At 38.2% G+C, this 21,791-nt stretch overlaps 1 protein-coding gene across 1 annotated transcript; it reads left to right on the forward strand.

Annotated features, from left to right (window-relative positions):
• Window positions 1-7,233: 7,233 nt before the first annotated feature.
• Window positions 7,234-20,498, forward strand: CUNH2orf69 (chromosome unknown C2orf69 homolog). Its single transcript, XM_026492242.4, has 2 exons — window positions 7,234-7,693; window positions 17,547-20,498. The coding sequence occupies exons 1-2, from the start codon at window positions 7,352-7,354 to the stop codon at window positions 18,372-18,374; spliced, it is 1,170 nt and encodes a 389-aa protein (XP_026348027.1). The 5' UTR covers window positions 7,234-7,351; the 3' UTR covers window positions 18,375-20,498.
• Window positions 20,499-21,791: the final 1,293 nt, after the last annotated feature.

Genomic DNA, 21,791 nt, shown 5'->3' on the forward strand with positions numbered 1-21,791 from the left:
AGTGTGTTTGTAATTGCTTGGTGTAGCATTTTATCATTGCTGCTTTAAAATCTTCACCAGGGGCGCCTGGTGGCTCAGTCATTAAGCATCTTCGGCTCAGGGCGTGATCCCAGAGTCCTGGGATCGAGCACCGCATTGGGCTCCTTGCTCCATTGGGAGCCTGCTTCTTCCTCTCCCACTTCCCCTGCTTGTGTTCCCTCTCTCGCTGGCTGTCTCTCCGTCAAATAAGTAAACGAAATCTTAAAAAAAAAAAAATAAATAAAATAAAATATTCACCAGAGAATTCTAACACCTCTGACATTTCACTGTTGGTATCTATTATTTGTCTTTTTTCATTCAGTTTGAGATTTACCTCATTCTTCTTTTTAAAGATTTTATTTATTTATTTGACAGAGAGAGACACAGCCAGCGAGAGAGGGAACACAAGCAGGGGGAGAGGAAGAAGCAGGCTCCCAGTGGAGCAGGGAGCCCGATGCGGGGCTCAATCCCAGGAACCTGGGATCACGCCCTGGGCCGAAGGCAGACGCTTAACGACTGAGCCACCCAGGCACCCCAGAGATTTACCTCATTCTTGGTATGACAAGTGGTTTTCAAATGAAACCTGGAATTTTTCATATTATATGATTCTGTTTCTTATTTAAACCTTTGGTTTTAAAGGTTGCCTGATACCACTCCAGCAGGGGAGAAGGGTTGTTACCCTGTTACTGCCATGTAGTGGTAGAAACCCAGATTCCCTGTTTGGCCTGCTCTGACAATTGACGGGAGGGAACTCATTACTACTGAGTATAGACAGATGTTCCATTTCTCCACATGGTTTGTAATGACACTGTGGTAGGTTTGGCCTCATTATTGCTGAGGAATGGTGGAAGTCCTGACTCTCCATATGGTATCCATTGACCATGTGGGGGAAGGAAAAGGCTTGTTACTGGTGATGGAGATGAAAGATCAGGCTCTGTATGCGGGCTTCTCTACCACCACCCAAGCAGAGGTGTCAAGGCACCTCATTCAACCTGAGGGTAGAAGTCTAGGTTCCCCACTCAGCCTTTGCTTCTTGGGTGGACCACAGTTTTTTGTTTTTTTGGTTTTTTTTTAAGGTATTTTACGGGAGTCGAGCAGTTATTTTCAGAAAGTTTTCGATCTTGGCAGGCTTCCCCTTCCCTCCTGCTTTGTCTAGTGACAGCAGGCTTTTCTTGAAACTTTTGTTGTTTATGTCTATTGGAGTTTCTGAGTTGCTGGATTCTTTAACTTTAATTCTGTAATATATGAGGCAAAAAGAAAATCCAGTGTATTTACCATCTTGTTATTCCTTGAGTCCCAAGGTCCCTAGTCTGCCTTTTTTTTTTTTTATAACCGTTTAGAGTCATCTTATGTTTTATAGGTAATGGTTTAGCCAAGTCTACTTCACCTTTTATTTCCTTTTACCTTAAGTTCAAAGATCTCTGAATCCTGGTATAGCTAGAGTAGAATCTGGGTATGGTTGTTTTAAAATATGTCCATAAGACTTCGTGATGTATTACAAAGCTGTAATCATCAACACAGTATGGTACTGGAACAAAAACAGGCACATAGATCAGTGGAACAGTACAGAGGACCCAGAAATGGACCCTCAACTCTGTGGTCAACTATTCTTTGACAGATCAGGAAGGAATATCCAATGGATAAAAGACAGTCTTCAATAAGTGGTGTTGGGAAACTTGGACAGCCACATGTAGAAGAATGAAACTGGACCACTTTCTTACACCATACACAAAAATAAACTCAAAATGGATGAAAGACCTAAATGTGAGATGGGAATCCATCAAAATCCTAGGGGAGAACACAGGCAGCAACCTCTGTGACCTTGGCCGCAGCAACTTCTTGCTAGACACGTCTCTAAAGGCAAGGGAATCAAAAGCAAAAATGAACTATTGGGACTTCATCAAGATAAAAACAACAAAGGAAACAGCAAAGGAAACAGTCAATAAAACTGAAAGGCAACCTACAGAATGGGAGAAGATAGTTGCAAATGTCTTTCAAATAAAGGACTAATATCAAAATTTATAAAGAACTTATCAAACTCAACACTTGCTGTGCCTCGGTGGCTCAGTTGGTTAAGCATCTGCCTTCAGCTCAGGTCATAATCCCAGGGTCCTGGGATTGAGCCCCGAGCCTGTCTCCCTGCTCAGCAGGGAGTCTTCTTCTTCCTCTCCCTCTGTCCCTCCCTCCTGCTTATGCTCTCTTCCTCAAATAAAAAAGTCTTAAAAAAAACCACCAAAAAACCAAAAAAACCCTCAACACCCAAAAAGCAAAAAATCCCATCAAGAAATGGGCAGAAGACAAGAACAGACGTTTCTCCAAAGAACATAAACGGCCAACAGACACATGAAAAAATGCTCAATGTCACTTGGCATCAGGGAAATACAAATCAAAACCACAATGAGATACCATCTCACACCAGTCAGAATGGCTAAATTAACAACTCAGGAAACAACAGATGTTGGCAAGGATGTGGAGAACGGGGAACCCTCCCACAGTGTTGGTGGGAATGCAAACTAGTGTAGCCACTCTGGAAAACAGTAGGGAGGTTCCTCAAAAAGGTAAAATTCGAACTATCCTACAATCCAGCAATTGCACTGCTAGGTATTTATCCAAAGTATACAACCAGTGATTCGAACGGGCACCTGCACCCCACTGTTTATAACAGCAATGTCCACAACAGCCAAACTATGGAAAAAGCCTAGTTATCCATCGACAGATGAATGGATAAAGATGTGATATACACACACACACACACACACACACACACACACACACACACACAATGGAATACTACTCAGCCACCAAAAAGAATGAATCTTTCCATTTGCAACAACATGGATGGAACTAGAGGGTATTATGCTAAGTGAAATCAGCCAGATAAAGACAAATACCATATGATTTCACTCATACATGGGATTTAAGAAACAAAATAGATGAACATAGGGGAAGGAAAGGGAAAATAAAACAATATGAAAACAGAGAGGGAGGAAAACCATAAGACTCTTAACTCCAGGAAATAAACTGAGGGTTGCTGGAGGGGAGGTTGCGAGGGGATGGTGTAATTGGGTGATGAGCATTAATGAGGGCAGGTAATGTAATGAGCAGTGAGTGTTATACGCAACTGATGAATCACTGGATTCTACCCCTGAAACTCATAATACAGTATAAGTTAACTAAATTGAATTTAAATAAATAAATAAATAAATAAATAAATAAATAAGTCCACAAGAATTTTGACACTCCTCCCTTCAAGAACTGGAGACTAATTCTCCTTCCCTTAATTGTGGGCTAGACTTAGTGAGTAGTTTTTAACTGTCTCCCTCCTCCCCAGTTCTATCCAACCACTAATCTACTTCTGTGCTATAGATGTGCTATTTCCAGACACCTCGTATAAACAGATTCATACAATATTTGGTCTTTTGTAACTAGCATTTGCCACTTAGCATAATGTTTTCGAGGTTCATCGATTTGTAGCATGTATCAGCACTTCATTCCTTTTTATTACTGAATAATATTTCATTGTATGGATATACCACATTATTTATTCATTCATCAGTTAATGGACATTTTGGTGTTTCCACTTTTTGGTTGTTACGAGTAATGCTACTACAAACATTTGCAAACAAGTTGCTATGTGGATATGTTTTCATTTCTCTTGAGTAAATACCTAGGAGTGAAATTTCTGGGCCACATGGCTAATCTATGTTTAACATTTTTTTTTTTTTTAAAGATTTCATTCATTTATGTGACAGAGAGACAGCCAGCGAGAGAGGGAACACAGCAGGGGGAGTGGGAGAGGAAGCAGGCTCCCAGCAGAGGAGCCTGATGTGGAGCTCCATCCCGGAACGCCGGGATCACGCCCTGAGCTGAAGGCAGATGCTTAACGACTGCGCTACCCAGGCGCCCCTGTGTTTAACATTTTGAAAAACTGTCAAACTGTTTCCTAAAGCAGCTTCACCATTTCTACCAGCAATGCTTGACAGTTCCACTTGTCCACATCACTACCAACACTAATCAGTATCTGTATTTTTTATTATAGCCATCCTGGTGGGTGTAAAGTGCTAGCTCTTGTGCTTTTGATCTGCATTTCCCTTGTGGCTAATTATGTTGAGTATTTTTCATGTCCTTATTGCTCATTTATATATCTTCTATGAAATATCTATTCAGATCCTTTGCCTATTTAAAAAATTGGGTTATTTGTCTTTTATTTTTAAAGATTTTATTTATTTATTTATTTGAGAGAGAGATAAAAAGAAAGAGCAAGAATGAGAGGTGAAGGGCAGACGGAGAGGGAGAAAGACTCCCCGCTAAGCAGGGAACCTGATGCAGGCCCTGATCCTAGGACCCCGAGATCATGACTTGAGCCGAAGGCAGATGCTTAACTGACTGAGCCCCATTATTTGTCTTTTTATTGCTAAGTTGTAAATATTCTTTATATATTCTTTATTATTTATTTCTATTTTATTTTCCTTAAAGATTTTATTTATTTGTCAGAGAGAGAGAGCACAAACAGGATAAGCCACAGGCAGAGGGAGAAGCAGGCTCCCTGCTGAGCAAGTAGCCTGATGTGGGACTCAATCCCAGGACCCTGGGATCATGACCTGAGCTGAAGGCAGATGCTTAACCAACTGAGCCACCGAGGGGTCCCATTATTCTTTATATTTTAGATGTACGGTACAAGTTCTTTATCAGGTATATGATTTCCAAATATTTTCTCACATTCTGTGGGTTGTTTTTTCACTTTCTCCTGGTGTCCTTCGAGCCACCAAAAGTTTTTTATTTACATGAAGTCCAACTTATCTATTTTTTTTTTTAACTCTTGTGTTTTTGGTGTCATATCTAAGAAGGCTTTGGCTAATGAAAGGTCATGTTTTACTCCTATTTTTTCTCCTAAGAGTTTTATAGTCTCAGTGCATGCATTTAGGTCTATGATCCATTTTGAGTTAGTTTTTATGTATGGTGTAAAAAAAGGGGTCCATCTTTACTCTTTCTCACGTGGCTGTCCTGTTGCCCCAGCACCGCTTGCTGAAAGACTTCTTTCTCCATTGAATTTTCTTGGCACCCTTCTTGAAAATCAATTAACTATAAATTTAAGGTTTATTTCTGAACTCTCCATTCTATTCCACCGGTCCATATATCTATCCTTATGCCAGTGTGACATCGTCTTGATTATTGTACCTTTGTAGGAAGTTTTGGAATGGAGGAGTTATGAGCCTTCCAACTTTGATCACCTTTTTTCAAGACTGTTTTGGCTATTCTGGGTCACTTGCATTTCCATATGCATTTTAGGATCAGCTTGTCATTTATGCAAAAAAATGCAGCTGGGATTTTGATAGGGATTACACTGAATCTGTAAATCAACTTTGAGAGAATTGCCATCTTAACAATATTTTCTGATTCACAAACATGAGATGTCTTTCCATTTATTTGGGTCTTTTTAATATCTTTCAGCAATGTTTTGTAGCTTTCAGTATACAAGTTCTTCATCTTTTTCATTAAATTTATTCCTAAGTATTTATTCTTTTTGATGCTACTATAAATGGAATTTTCTTAATTTCACTGTTAGATTGGTCATTGCTAGTGTACAGAAGTATAAGTGATTGTTGTATATTGATCTTGTATCCTACAACCTTGTTGAACTTATTATTTCTAATAGTTTTTAGTGGATTCCTTGGGATTTTCTATATACAAGATCATGTCATCTGCATGGTGTCACTCCTTCCTTTCCAATCTGGATGTTTTTTATTTCTTTTTCTTGCCTAACTGCCCTGGCTAGAACCTCCAATACAGTGTTGATTGGAAGTGGCAAGAACAGACATCTTATCTTCTTCCTGTTCTTAGGGAGCAAACATTCAGTCTTTCACCACTAATAATGTTAGCTATGGGCTTTTCACAGATGTCCTTTATTAGGTTGATTTGGATTACGGATTTTGCTGAAACATGTATTTAAATCACATGCTACAAGAGCAGTGTAGAGTGTCACTTAGCTAGGGAGACTAGGCAAAAAATAAGCTTTCAAATCCCCACATGCCTTTTTTTCTAATCTTGTTTTATTAGGCATTTTGAGGGCAAAATTATATGATAGAGTTGCATACCTCATCTGAAGCCTGGTCCTTTCGGTATCCAATTTTGGTACAGAGGCTTATGAAAACACACAAAATACCTGTCCAAAGCCAAGAAAAATTGGAAAGAATTAAAACATTATTGGAATCTCTCAAAGAATATCAAATGGGATCCAATTCAAATTCCAAGAAAAAGCTTTAAAAATCTTTCTTTCTTCATTCCTTTTTTATTCAGTCTCCCCCAGGAACCCACAATTAAGGTCTCCTTTTCCCCCCATTCTTTGCCTTTCTGTATCCATTCATTATAACATGCAGGAGAGAAATTGCACATTTGTGACCCACAGGCCAAATCTGGTCTATGCCTGTATTTAATTCTATAGTAAGACATCAATTAATGTTGGCCATAATTTTTAAAATTCTCACTAATATTGTGTCCTATAAGGCTCCTTACAGTGCCTTGCCTCACAAACATCTTGAGATTTAAAATACTGAACCCTTCCTCCCCCCTCCCTGTCTTTAGGATACATTTGGCCAAATCTTACTCCTACACAACTGGCCACCACACTGGTTTTTGAAAACCCTAAAATAGCAAATCCCGTTGGCTACAAACACCAGGGACAACAATGTGTAACAGGTAATGCCTTTCCATTTTTCCTGTCCCAGTCCATGTGCCCTGTTCCCCACTACCAGTCAAAGGTGAATTAGATTTCGTATCTAACAATAAATTCTCATGAACCTAGAAATCCTCTGTATCTACAAAGAAACTCGAGCTTGTGAGAAAAGGAAGATTCCCTTCATTTAGGGCTCAAAGAACTATAAAAAGTTTCACCTGAAAGGTGAGCCTACCGAAACGGGAGCACAGTATACTCAAAACTCTGCCCAGTCACTGGACAACAACCTTCGGGCCACTCCTGCTGCTGTGCGTATGCTACAACTGCAGCCCTTCTTTCAGAGTCCTTTCCTTCCTCTTTGTTTGCTCTCCTCCAGCTCTTTACCAGACTTCCGTTCGAACTTCCCGCACAGCGGAACCCACCAATCACAAAGGTCTTCCTCGGGCTACGCCCCCATCTCCACCTCCGGGAGCCGAGTCCAATTTCGTGCACACCCGTCCTTCCCTTACGCACGCTGCGCGCGGACGTCGGCCTCTGACGCCGTCGTCGCCCCCGCGCCGAGTCGCGCCCGGGCCGCTCCAGCTGACCGTTGGGCTGCCTGCCGAAGTCCCTCCCTCAGGACCTCCCCCCGCCCCTGAACCGTTCTCGCGGCAGCGACCCATGTGGGAGTTCAGGCTCCTGCGGTCGCCGCCGCCGCTGCTGCTCCTCCTGCCGCAGCTCAGCCTCGGAATCGCCGCGTCCCGCTCGCAGGCCGAAACCATGAACCTGGGCGGCGGCAGCGGTGCGCGGTGCTCCCCCTCGGCGGAGGGGCGCCGGCCGCAGTGCCTGCAGCTGTCCACAGTGCCGGGAGCTGACCCGCAGCGCAGCAACGAGTTGCTCCTGCTGGCGGCGGAGACGGCGGGGGAGGGACCGGAACGGCGGGCCCTCTCTGGGGACCGGGCGAAGGAGGAGCCGCAGCCTGCGCCCCAGCATCACGTTCTCTATTTCCCTGGGGATGTGCAGGTAACCTGGGGCCTGCGTGGACACCTGTTCCTTCCTCGTGTGCATATGCGAATTCCCTCAATTTCCCCCTCGTACTAGTGCCGGGTTCCTTGCCTCTCCCGAACACACCCACACATGCACTCACGGCGTGGCTCTTGCGTTGCTCCACGAAATCCAAAACCGCCCCTGCCACACCCCTGACCCCCTGCTTTTTGGAGCCCCAGAGGGAAGGTGTCCTTGGAGGGTTAGGATCGACCTCGGAAGAGCCAGCTGTTAGTCCGGGCTTCGAGGGGGTGGATTTTGAGACCGAAGGAATGAGGCACATAATGTATATTCATTCTATAACTTGGTTTCTCAGAGGCGCGAGCGCGTGCGTGTGTGTCTGTGTGTGTGTATTAGGCAGGAGACAGGGATGGCTTTTAAATTAACTTAGCACGTAGTGTTCCGAAAACGCTGGCAGTAACTAAGAAGCAAACAAGTAAAAAAAATAAGGGTATGACACTTTTAGTAACCCTAGAAAAGAACGGTGGGTGGAAGAGACAGTAATTGCTAAGCGTGGCAGTATTTTGTGCTCACCTAAATTCTCTACTTCTGTATGTGATTTTATCATTATTAATTTTATATCTTCAAACAAATATTGGGGGATGTATTGTCCTGGAAAGCTGGGTCTTAATTTAGATCTTAATCCAGAACTCTGTTGTCTTATACGGTAGCCGTTAGTTATATGTGGCTATTTAATTTAAATTAAATAAAAAATCCAGTTCCTCAGTCGCACTAGCTGCATTTCAAGTGGTCAGAAGCCCCTAAGGTCTGTGCCCTAATGGAGAGTGTGTGTGCCCTAATGGAGAGCGCAAATACAGAGCATTTTCACAGAACATTTCCATCATCAGGGAAAGTTCTGTTGGGTAGTGCTGCTGTAGACAGGTAAAGCTAAAATAGGGCTAGATGTGTCTCTTATACCATGAAACAGTATTAGTTTATTGTTTTTGAAATCGATGCTTTAAAATGATATAGTTACAAACTTTGTGCCATGTGTTAAATGATGATTAAGATACATGTAGTTTTTTTCTCTTGTTCTTATTAACTGGCCTAATTGACTGCTGATAACTATGGAAAAACTAGTTGTTAGATTTAAGATAAGATACTCAGTTAATGCTCTCTTGCTCAGTTTGGGAAAACAGCATGACATTACTGATGGCAACTTGCAGAGATTTGAGGAACAGCTACTGTGTGCATCTATGATGATGATGATGATGATGATGATGATGATGATGATAATGATAACTAACCTTTATTGAGCACCTACTAAATGTTTATAAAGTGTGACAGCCAGAATACAATACAGGTCTAAAAAGTGCTAAATACACTTAGACTAATACCTCCTTTTGTTTTGACATCATCCATTTCCTAATGTAGCCTGAGATTCCATTAGCTTTTTGGACAGTGATATAGTGTTGATTTATGAAGAGTATGAAGTGCTTTAAAAACCCAGGTCCTTTAGAGAAGAATAAGGTAAATGCATCAAAAGTGTTTGAGGCCAGATTTCCTAGGTTTGAATCCTGATTCTGCACTTTTTAGCTATGAAATCTCTGGCCAAATGCAGCTACCTCAACTATAAAATAGGAAAAATAATTTATAGGATATCAGTGAGAACTAAATACGTGAATACCTAATGAGTAACAGTTCCTTATCTTTCTGATGACCTTTTTTATTATCAGGCTCAATTTGTGGACTTTTCTCCTCCAACTTTACTCCCTTAATCTCCTTCAGTCTTGTAGTTTTACATTCTACCTATACTCTAATGACCTTCAACATTTGTGTATCTAGCCTAGATAGAGCCCCAGAACTTTAGACTACCTATTGCATGCACAATATTTCCTTTTGGATACTTAATAGATATCTCAGACATAAAACCTCTGGATCTTTGCTTTTTAAATCTGGTCTTCCTCTAGTGTTCCTTATCTCAGTTAATGGAAATTCTTTTTTAGTTGCTCAAGTTAGAAATCTTGAAGTTATCTTTTAGTAACCTCTCTTTCACACCTCATACCTCCATCAATAAATGAAGTTGCTTCCCCTTCTAAATCGTTCTGGAAGTGATCAGATGAATCAGTTTAAAAGTAAGTCCAGTTATGCCACACCACTGCTCAAAACTCTCCAGTAGCTTCCCCTGTCACTCAGAGTAAAAACCAGAGAATTATTGATGGTTCCAAGGGCTCTTAGTCCTCACCTTTTCCCACTCTGTTGCTTTTCTGATGGTCTCCTTTTTCAGTTCTACTCTGCCCTAGCAACTTTCTTCCTATTTCTCATGGTAGACACCCTTTACCTCAGAAGCTTTAACACATACTGTCTGGAACAATCTTCCTGCAGTTATCTGTAGGATTCATTACCTCACCTGTTTTGAGTCTGCTTAAAAGTTGCCTTCACAGTGATGCCTTTTCTGACCACCCTATTTAGTAATCACATGACCACAGGATCCCTGTCAGCTTTTCTCTTTTATTTTTACCCATTTCATTTACTGTATTATTCATTTTGGTTTTTGTCTGTCTTCCAGCACTACAATGTAAGTTTCATGTCCATTGTTTTCACTAATACATCTATGATGCTTAGTGACTGGCATGTAGTGGGTGTTCAGTAGGTAACTTGTTGAATGAGTGAATGAATATATGCAAATTGCTTTAAGCAGTGCACAAAGTGCTTGATAAATCTTGCTATTGTTATATGAAATGCTTTTGGCTCAGATTTTCTCATCTGTGTCTTTGTACTTGATTTTTATGAGCCTCATGTTTATCCATGTGAAATTTACCGTTAGATACAGCTCAACTATTTGTGTTACCAGTTTTTTTATAGAACCATTATTCTGGTTTGTATCCTATATAGATTAAATAAGCATACTTCCTATATCTTTATTCTTAATTTGGATAAATACTGAGCAGAATTGGGCCAACAGAACTTTGTAGAGTACCATTAGAAGCTTTACCTCATGTTAACACCGATTTATTCTTTGGTATCAATTAGATCTGGTTGTCCATGTAATTTTAAATTTGAATTACCATTACTTTCTTGATGTTGCTTTTGCAATCATTTTGTTGTTGTGTGTCCTTTTTTATTCTATACTTGTTATTTTCTCATTTGAATTAACAGGCAAGCTGAGAACACAGTAATTCATGTTTCTTTAGGTACTTTGATTTTTTTTTATCCATCAGTAATGATTTTGGAGGGGAGAATCAGGATTTTTTTAAATAGGCATGTTCCAATTTTCTTGAGTTATCTTGCTTTTAAAAGCCTCAGGATATAAAATTATACTTATTTCTCTTTTTTTAAATAGAAGCTTATAATTTGATGAATTTTGACAAATGTTACAATTATGTAACCAATGCCACAGTCATGTTATACAACATCTCCATCACCCTAAGAAGTACCCTTGTGCCCCACTTCTGTCTCTTTTCTTAGCCCCAGGCAACCACTGATCTGCTTTTTTTCACTATAGTTTTACCTCTTCTAGATTTTCATTAATTTGGAATCATAGTATGTAGTCTTGTGTCCAGCTTCTTTCACTTAGTATATAATGCTTTTGAAGTTCATTTTTACTGTTGCCTGTATCAGTGGTATGTTCCTTTTTATTACTAAGTAGTTTTCTGTGTATGGATATACAATTTATTTACTCATTTCACACTTGGTGAACGTTTGGGTCATTTCCAATTTTACCTTGAAAAAAATTTTGTTCTCCTAAAGGCTAGGATATATAGAAGACTGTGCCCTAAGTGTATGTCTTGGTGAGTGATGACTCACTTCTCCTTTATCACACCTTTACTGCTCACACTGTTGCCAGACTCAAACACTCCTGAAACCTGATATGTGGGTTTTTTCCCCATACCAGGTGATGCTCTGCGACACCAGCTGGATATCCTAGAACTCAATTCTGACAGTATCTACCTGGGGTTATTGTCACATTTCACAAGTTAAGGGCTCAGGCCCACTAGACTGCACCCCCCCACTTCAGATGCCAGTCACAAGTCCCAGGTTGTCACCTGTGCTGCTGCTGACTGGCTATAAATTGGGATTGCCATGATACCCTCCTTGGGTTCAGTTAATCTGCAAGTGTGGCTCATAGAACTTAGGGAAACAGTGTACTTACTTTACCCACTTACTATGAAAGGATATGATAAAGGATACAGATGAACATCTAGATGGAAGAGATGCATAGGGTATGTGGGAAGGGGTGTGGACCTTCCAAAGACCTCTCTCAGTGCACCACTCTCCTAGCACCTGTGTGTTCACCAACCTAGAAGTTACCTGAACCCATGATTTGGGGATTTTTATGGAGGCTTCATTGCATAGTTACAATCAATCATTAACTTCCATTTCCAGCCTCTCTTTGGAGAATGGAGAGTGGGACCGAAAGTTTCAAACTTCTAATCGTGTCTTGGTCTTTCTGGTTGACCAGTTCCTATCCTGGAGCCCAACAAGAGTCACCTCATTCGAACAAAGATGTTCCTGTCACCCAGGAAATTTCAAGGGTTTTAGGAGCTCTGTGCCAGGAACCAGGAGCAGATATAAATATATGTATTCTGTTATTTTGCACTTGATCCTGTGCCCTGGGGCTTCCTGTGCTCTTGTCAGGCAGCCTTCTTAGGCTGGATCCTGTTATGGTCCTTCTAGCTTGCTTACTTGGGATGTCTACTTTATGCTCAGCAAAGATGCTCCTTTCCCCTGTTTTTGATGGAAGTACAGCTCATATCCAATATAGTTATCCTTGCTTTGCTGTAAGAATAATCCACCTTACTTGAAATTTAATCATGAATGTTTCCAAACTGTTGGAGACACATGCATATCAAGTTTTCCCAAGAATCTTTTGTACCTTTACTTTAGTAGCAGTCTGGGGTGGGCCTCTGAGTTTTGCAGGTCCGCAAGATCTGCCTGTGAAATAAGCACCCCTTAATCTCTCCAAGAGATTTTTTTGCCACTTGCCTCACTGGTGATGAGAAGCATCATGCCCCCTACAAGCATTCCTTGCTACAAGCAAGTAAGTGTGTTACATTCCCAATTGGGATGAAAATTCTCAAAAGAAAACACTCTTTCTGCAGTCTTTAGCCTTTTCTGTAGATAGGCCCTGGGTAATAGCTGGAGTTGCAGAACCAGTTTTGGCCACCTGTTAACAAGTCCTATGGGGATGTTTTGTGTCTCTTTTTAGAATATGGTAGTATTTATCCACTATTTCGAGATCTGGGTTTTGATATAACAGTAACAATACTATTTTTATATTTTAGTGTGCATAGTTCCTTAGTATAAGCATTTTCCCCCTCTGGTCGTGTAACCTGGGGCTAATCAAAGAAAATACCAAGTTTTTAGATTACCTCCTATGTGGTACACACTAAACTGAGAATTGTAGAATCTTGAGTTCATTTTGGCTCATAAACCAAATAACTATAATAGAAATAACTAGTTTCTAGACCTCAGTTTCCTTAGCTATAAAAAGGATTTAGATGAGCCCTTTGAGATCTAAGTTCCTGTTTTAATTTTATATCACAAATCTGAATGTGCAAAGGGCAGTAGCAGAATCCATAAAAAGTTAAACGATACCCTTCTGGAAGTAAATATTTTTTAACATATTTGACAAACTATTAATATTAATGAGATTATGAACTGTTAAAAAGGACTTGAGCATTCAATTGGGAGAATTAAAGGACACGAATAGAGAATTAACAAAAGGAAAAAAATGAAAATTGTCAATAAAGATAGAAAAATATTCAACCAGCTTAGGAAGCAAAACATGCAAATTAAATCAAAAGTAAGGTATTTTATCATAGTAGTGAAGATTTATTAAAAAATTAATGCTAATAGCCAGTGTGGATAATATGGGTAAATTCTTGTATACTTCCAGTGAGAGTGGAAATTGATATTAATCTTTTTGATGGGAAGTCTAAAAATTATGATGCAAATCTGTATTTATTGATACTGAACCATGCCTGTAATATATTAAGTGAAAACTGTATGTATAAGCTTGTTGAGGGAGAAGTAAGAATGCTGTCTTATATACATATTTACAAATGTTTATGTATACTAAAGAAAACTGAAATGCTAGACTCCCAGAATTTTAGTAATGATTATTTCTAATTGGTGGTTTTATGGATGGTTTTTCTGTCTTCCTTATACCTTTGTATATAGACTAAATTTTTATAGTGAGTATTACTTTCATTACTTTTAGAAAAATATGTGCATTGTTAAAAATTAAGTTTATTTAAGGTTATACATTGAAAAGTAAGTCTCCTTTTCATCCCAATCTCTCCAGTCTCCCATTTCTCTTCCCCAAGGCTACCACTGTTGCTGATTTATGTGTTCTTTCAGAGACGTTCTGTGCTGATGCAAACTTTTTTAAGATTTATTTCTTTATTTGAGAGAGTGAGAGAGCGTGCACCCTAGAGTGTGCGAGTACAGACGTGCCCACTTGCGGGTGGGGGTGGGGGGGGGTAAGGATAGAGGGAGAGGGTGGAGCCTGATTCGGGGCTGATCTCAGGACTCTGAGATCATGACCTGAGTGGAATCAAGAGTCAGACCCTCAACTGACTGAGCCACCCTACTGCCCCGCAAACCCTTTTTTTTTTTTTTTTTAAACCACAAATGGTAGCATAGCTTACTGGGGTTTTTTAGCACTTGTTTTACAATGCCTATGAGTACTCATTAGGCCTGCTTCATTCTTCTGAAACAAATAAATAGCTTTATACATGCTTATTTATTTATGCATATATATATATATCACTGAGATAAATTCCTAGAAGTGGAATCACTAGGTCAAAAGAGAAATACATTTAAAATTGTTCAACATAGATAAAGGAAAATCACGACTCTGTTTCTCTTTATCTCACACCCTGTATCCAGTCAATCAGCAAATGCTGTTGACTCGATTTTCAAAATATATTCAGGGTCTGACCACTTCTTATCACCTTCATTTCTACTACCACTCTTTTCAAGCCACCTTCTCTCGTTAGGATTATTCTTCAGGAACCTCCTGCTGGTCTCCCTGTTTCAACTCCTGACCCTTCAACGTAGGAGCAAGAGTAATCCTTTTAAAACATAAATTATATCAGCCCTCTGCTTCGAGCAAAGGCCAAAGTCCTCACACCTTCCCCTCTCCCCAACAATCTGACCTTGGCGATCATTTTCTTTCCTTTTTTTTTTTAAAGATTGTATTTATTTGACAGAGCGAGCAAGTGAGCACCAGCACAAGCAGGGGGAAAGGGAGAGGGAGACTGAGAAGCAGGCTCCCTGCTGAGCCAAGAGCCTGATGCCCGGGCTCCAGCCAGGACCCTGGGATCATGACCTCAGCTGTAGGCAGACGCCTAAGCGACTGAGCCACCCAGGCGCCCCCACTTTCTTTTTGTTCCCACTACTGGAGCTGCTCTAGTCTCATTGCTGTATCTTGGCTATACCACACATGCTTCCGCATCAGGGCTGTTTGCAGTTGCAATTCCTTATGCCTGAAATATCATGACTGACTCCCTTGGTTCCTTTGGGTACTTCTCAACTATCATCTTACTGGAGACCACGCTGGGTTTCAAATAATAATCTTCCATCCTCTCCAAAACCTTGTATTCCTTATGCCCTGCTTTTTAAAAATTATATTCCATTGCACTTAACTACCATCTTAATATTTTGTGCTGTCTGACTACTAGCCACTTGTGGCTATTGACCACTTGAAATGCTAGTCTAATCAAGGAATTAAATTTTTAATTATATTTAACTTTAAATCTAAAAACTGATAGTTCCTAGAAAACTTTTAAGTATATTTGAACAACTTGGATATGTGAATCTACTTTTTCAGCTGTAAATTCTATGAAATCTAAATTCAGATCCAGTATTTCCAGTGAAAATTTAGCATTCAAACTGAGATGTGCTATGTGTAAACACACACTGGATTTCAAAGACTTAGTAAGAAAAAGAAATGTCATAATCTCTCATTGTTTTTTTATACTGGTTACATGTTTAAATTATATTTTAGATATATTAGGCTCAATAAAATATATTATTCAAGGTAGTTTCACCTGTTAACTTCTTACTTTTTTAAATATAGCTACTAGAAAATTTTATGTGTAGATCATGTTATATTTCTGTTGGACAGTGTTGCTGTTTATGGAGTTGTCTGTAGTGTATCTCTGTACTAGAGTGTAAGCTCTCTGGGGGCAGGGCTTTAGTTTGTTTTGATCCATACCCAATCAGTAGGTATCCAGTAAATCTCATAGAATAAATTAATAAATTTGAATGAATTTCCCTCTTTTTAAAAATAGCTACTGTGAATAAAAAATAAAAAGGAAAACAACTTATATGCATATCATAGAACCTATACAAAAAGTTATTAATATATATAGAATGCTTATAATAAATAAGATCCAAATAAAAAAGGGCCAAAGGTGTGAACAGACTCAAATAGAAATCCAGGTGGCTAACAAATATATAAATAAAATTCCAACTTCATTCAAATTTTCAGTAAATCCAAATTAGAATAAACTATCCTTTGCGTAAGAAATTGAACGGAGATAAAAGAATTATACATACCTCTTTGGAAGATAGCATTGTCGTCTGTATAACTAATCTTAAATTATGAATATTCTTTGACCCAGTGTTTCCATATCCAGGAATTCATTTTTATTTATTTTTAAAAGATGTTATTTATTTATTCATTCACTTATTTATTTATTTAGTGAGCTGTGGGAGGGCCAGAGGGAGAGGGAGAGAGAGAATCTCAAGCAGGCTCCATGCCCAGCATAGAGCCTATGCGGGGCTTGATCTCATGACCCTGAGATCATGACCTGAACCGAAATCAAGAGTCGATGCTTAACCGACTGAACCACCCAGACACCCCATATCCAATAATTTATTTTTATTGATGTAATCACAGATGTATAAAAAGATTTTTCTAGAACGTTCTTTGCAGCTTTGCATAGTTGACCCTTGAACAAAGCAGGGGTTAGGGCCACTGACTTCCCACCCAGATGAAAATCTACATATAACTTTTGATTCCCCAAAAACTTAACTACTAATATCCTACTGTTAAATGGAAGCCTTTCTGATAAGTAAACAGTTGATTAACACATATTTTGTATGTTATATGTATCACATACTGTATTCTTACAATGAAGTAACATTTTTCTTTAGAAAATGTTACTATGAGGGCACCGGACTGGCTTAGTTTGGTGGAGCATGGGACCCTTGATCTCAGGATTGTGGGTTCGAGCCCCGCATTGGGTGTAAAGATTACTTAAAAATCTTAAAAAAATGTTAAGAAAATCATAAGAGAAAATACATTTACAGTATTATGCTGTATTTATAGGAAAGAACTCACTTGTAAGTGACTTGCACAGTTCAAACCCATGTTGTTCAAGGGTTAACTGTAATACCAAAATTAAAATCAAACTTAGCATTCAGGTTGTTAGAGTAATCCAAAAAGGGAGGGTTCAGGATAGCAGCTTTAATGGAAAAATATTTTAAAGTTCTGGATTGGTCAAAAAGTCTGTTTAATAAACCAATTTTTATTTTCAGTTAATGTGTTAGAAATAGGAGATTGTATGTATATTAAATAAAATTTATTTAAAAATATAATCCTTTTAAATTAAGTTTTATTTTTAAAATTTCTATTGTGCTATTTAGGTATATCTCATAACCTTGTCTTTTGATGGATTTTAGGTTTAAACTAAAATTATTTGTTTAAAATCTTATGATCAGAAAGTAATGATGGATTTATAGTTTTCATTTCTAGTACATTAACTATTAGTCATATAACACCCAAATTTCCTCCACAATAAAAATGGGAAACTATTTTGTGGAAATAATTTTATATAAATGTGTATTTAATGCTTGTTTCATCTTTCTTACCTTTCAGAATTACCATGAAATTATGACTCGTCATCCTGAGAATTATCAGTGGGAAAACTGGAGTCTAGAAAATGTTGCCACCATTTTAGCCCACCGGTTCCCCAATAGTTATATTTGGGTGATAAAGTGTTCCCGAATGCATTTGCACAAATTCAGCTGCTATGACAATTTTGTGAAAAGTAATATGTTTGGTGCTCCAGAACACAATACTGACTTTGGAGCTTTTAAACACCTTTATATGTTACTAGTTAATGCTTTTAACTTAAGTCAGAACAGTTTGTTATCAAAGAAGAATGTGAAAGATTTGAATAAGGACTCCAAAGCATCTAATTGTAGATCCAGTTCTTCTCACACTCCTAATGGTTGCCAGGGAGAAAAAGAGAGGACCTGTGAAAAATCCCATGAGTCCACCATGAGTTTTTACCCACCATCACTAAATGGTGCTTCTTTTACTTTGATTGGATTCAGTAAAGGTTGTGTTGTTTTGAATCAATTGCTTTTTGAATTAAAAGAAGCCAAGAAAGACAAGAACATAGATGCTTTTATCAAAAGCATAAGAACAATGTACTGGCTGGATGGCGGTCATTCTGGAGGAAGCAATACTTGGGTTACTTATCCAGAAATCTTGAAAGAATTTGCACAAACAGGGATTATTGTTCATACCCATGTAACACCTTACCAAGTATGTGATCCAATGAGATCTTGGATTGGAAAGGAGCACAAGAAATTTGTTCAGATTCTTGGAGATTTTGGTATGCAGGTGACTAGCCAAATTCATTTTGCAAAGGAAGCTCCTTCCATAGAGAATCACTTCAGGGTTCATGAAGTATTTTGAGACTATGAGAATATTAATGTACTTGTTCAGTGGAAGAGCAGAAGCACTTTGAGTGTTATAAATTCAGATAATGAGATGTAATTCATAGATGCATTGTCAGTTTTTGGGGGGGCGGGGGGAGGAAGCACACATTCCTAAAATGAGTGTAATGTGCAATAGTATTCCTTGCTTGTGAATGTGAACAGTTTTTACTTTGGATTGGGTTAGAATTAGTTCATTTGAAAAGTAAAAGATGGTTTGTGATAATCCTACAAGGAGATACAAGACCCTTAAGAATGAAAGTTATGAAATAGTCCTTATAATAGGTAATGAAAATTTTTATTGTTGGGGATAGTTTATTTTCTGAGTATTGTTTGGAACTAATTTTGGTGACACTAACAGTAATTAGCTATTTGGCACTCAAAACTCCATTTCTCTTCAAATAAAGCAAAGGCACACTGATGTTTTCCATAATTTTGGAATTGCCTCTTAATGTTTTGTAAACTCATAATCATTCTTTAATGTGCCACCAGTGTTTTTTTCTTAAGAGTCAAAATATATTTTTTTCCAAATTTCCAAGAACATGCAGTAGTGTACATTTGTTTTTTAAAATCAGTACACTTAAGCACCATGGCTTAATTTTTAATTGATGACTTTTAGATCAGATATTTTGGAGTTTCTTGACTCTTGGCCAAAAACCAGTTCTTTTGGAAAATTGTTTTAAATTGAACGTAATTAGGTATATTGGGTAAAAGTATGCTACACATTTTTATCATATTGGTCTTCAGAAAGAGATCAACTTAGGTGAAATAAATGTGTAGCACTCTATTTGTTACTGCCGTATTGAAAAGGAGACAGAGTCTATAGATCTAAGGCAGTGTTTCTCCAGAAGCATGATTTTGTCTGCCAAAAGAAAGCAGCTCTCTTTGGCCAAATGCAAAATTATATTGCTATAAGAAAAGTTACAGGGAAAGTTTGAAGACACAAATGATTTAATTTTGGCTCAAAAACTGAATTTGCTTAACACTGCTACATAATTTGGGTGAGGTTTCCTTCTGCTTGTTTTTCTTGACCTAGATAAATACATTTTGAGAAACCAAGATCTAATGAATGTCAACCAACATTGATAGCTGTGTAATTACAATAAAAGGTGAACACTTTTTTTATTGTTTATTAATAATTAGCTTTTGCAGGTCATGAAATAATTAAGCAGGGAAGTAACATGGCTGCTTTCAGGCTGAAAAAAAAAAAAGACACTGAAGCTTAATACCTTAATAACCCAGAGGACCTAAATTTATAAAATACAGAATTAAAATGTTAATCTCTTGGTTTCTTCCCAGAATTATATTTTAATGACTCTATAATACATTCCATATATTCAGATTTATAAGACTTCTTACTCACCAAATGCTTAAAAATAACATCCCTTAATTCTATAAAGTACAGAATAGTATCTCAATTTTTTTTAAGGACAAGTTCGTTTATATTGCTTCAGTTTCTTTAAATACCTGTTTCTTTTGAGACCAAAAATTCCCAACAAGGAGACAAGTCCTGATTTTAGCATTTTATTACCTAATCTTAAAGTACCATGATTGGATGGCTTCTTTCAATGTTTAATAATCCTTGGTTAAATTAATGTGTATCTAATGTTAAGCAGCCAAGGTAGTGAATGCACTAATGAGAGGAGGAAGAAAGGCACTTATTTTTACAGAATTAACTAAAATGGAAAAAGTAGGACCTTTTGCAGAAGGATTCATTTAAAAAATCTGAGATATTTAAAAATCTGGGTTCTTTAGCTATCTAGTCATGGGACTGCTTATTTATAATTGTTGTATGTATGTTCAATGGATATTAAGAATAACTCACTGGACACTTGGAGCTGCGACTGCAGCAAAATGAGAGTGTTGAAAGTAGAAATATTTTCTTGAATGAAAATATATTCCAGTTGATCCATATTCAAATATTTTAAGACTTCAAATCTGTCTTCTCTACATTTGTTTAAAACTATTGTAAATGTTAGTGTATCCTTTTGGACTGTGCCTTTGTGTTTGTGTCATGAGAGTCAACTGAGAAGTCATACAGATAATGTGAAAGTTGTTACCGCCACAGCATGAATGTACAGTTGTATTAAATTTAATCCAGAGACGTCTGTTTGATGTGCTTTATGTCACCAGGTTTGTTAAAACTTGAGATTGTTACGTGGAAGGAAGAAGCTATTTCTTTCCACTTTGCCAGTTTAGGTTTGTATATGTTTTCATTAACCCTCCATGTTTTTTCATATGAGCAACTTTGAACCTTTCCTTGTAAAAATACATTTCTTCTCACCTTTAAATTGCCCCACAAAAATCTGCTTTATTTCCATTTCTTCTGTTAAATTTCTTGGAGAAAAAAATCGCTCAAAAGTAAGTTTTTCTTTTTATGTGCTAATCATTTCAGGTATCTCTTCCTTTTGCTATCATTACAAGACTTAGTTAGAATATGGTGTGATCTGTTTTTCATTTCATTCATGTAATATCTAAGCACCCACCAAGGGAAGAAAGATCTAGGCACAGACAAAACAGTCCCAAGCATTTGAGTATAGAAATGTGTAATAGTCTAAGGCAGAATAGAGGTAGAATTCTTAAAAGAACTATTCTGTCATACTTCATTTAAGGGCCTTTAAGAGAAACATGTTTTAGAGGATAGGATATATATGTAGATAGACCTCATCTGTAAATTCAGGTTGGTCTTTACAAAGGCAGAGAGGCCTAGCAGCTCTTAGTGGTAGAGACAGGCAGTTACTTAGGATGGTCATTTTAGTATCCCACTTAATGGAACTTTAAAAAAATAGAATACAACTTAGGTGTACTTAAAACACCCAAGTAGTTATGGACTGTATGCTTCAAATAAGACTTTAAGGTAATACCAGGGATATGTGGGTGACTGCCAATATACATTAGTTCCTCCTCACTACATGTGTTTTTTTTAGCACCGGAGGAAGGAGTCACGGCAGCCCAGTTCCAACTCCATCCAGACCTGCATTCCAGCTTCCTGCATGTTTTTTTTTTTTCCTTGTCAACTTAGATGTCTGTTGGCAACTTGAGATAGGTGAGAGAAAAGCCTCCCTATTAAGGTTCTTTCCAAATGTTCACATAGCTGCTGTTCAAAAGGATGGAAAGATACAAAATAAGCCTTGTTGACTTTATTTCCCTTTTTAAAAATATTTTGAGGGGCACCTGGGTGGCTCAGTTGGTTAAGCGACTGCCTTCAGCTCAGGTCTTGATCCTGGAGGAGTCCCGCATTTGGCTCCCAGCTCAGCGTGGAGTCTGCTCCCTCTGACCCTCTCCTCTCTCATGCTCTCTCTCAAAAAAAAAAAAAAAAAAAAAAAAAAAAATTTTGAGTGACAAGTTTTAAATTAATTACTGAATAAATAGAATTCCAATGTAATTATGTGCCAAG

This window comes from Ursus arctos, unplaced genomic scaffold (assembly GCF_023065955.2).
Source record: "Ursus arctos isolate Adak ecotype North America unplaced genomic scaffold, UrsArc2.0 scaffold_1, whole genome shotgun sequence".
Classification (NCBI taxonomy): Eukaryota; Metazoa; Chordata; class Mammalia; order Carnivora; family Ursidae; genus Ursus; species Ursus arctos.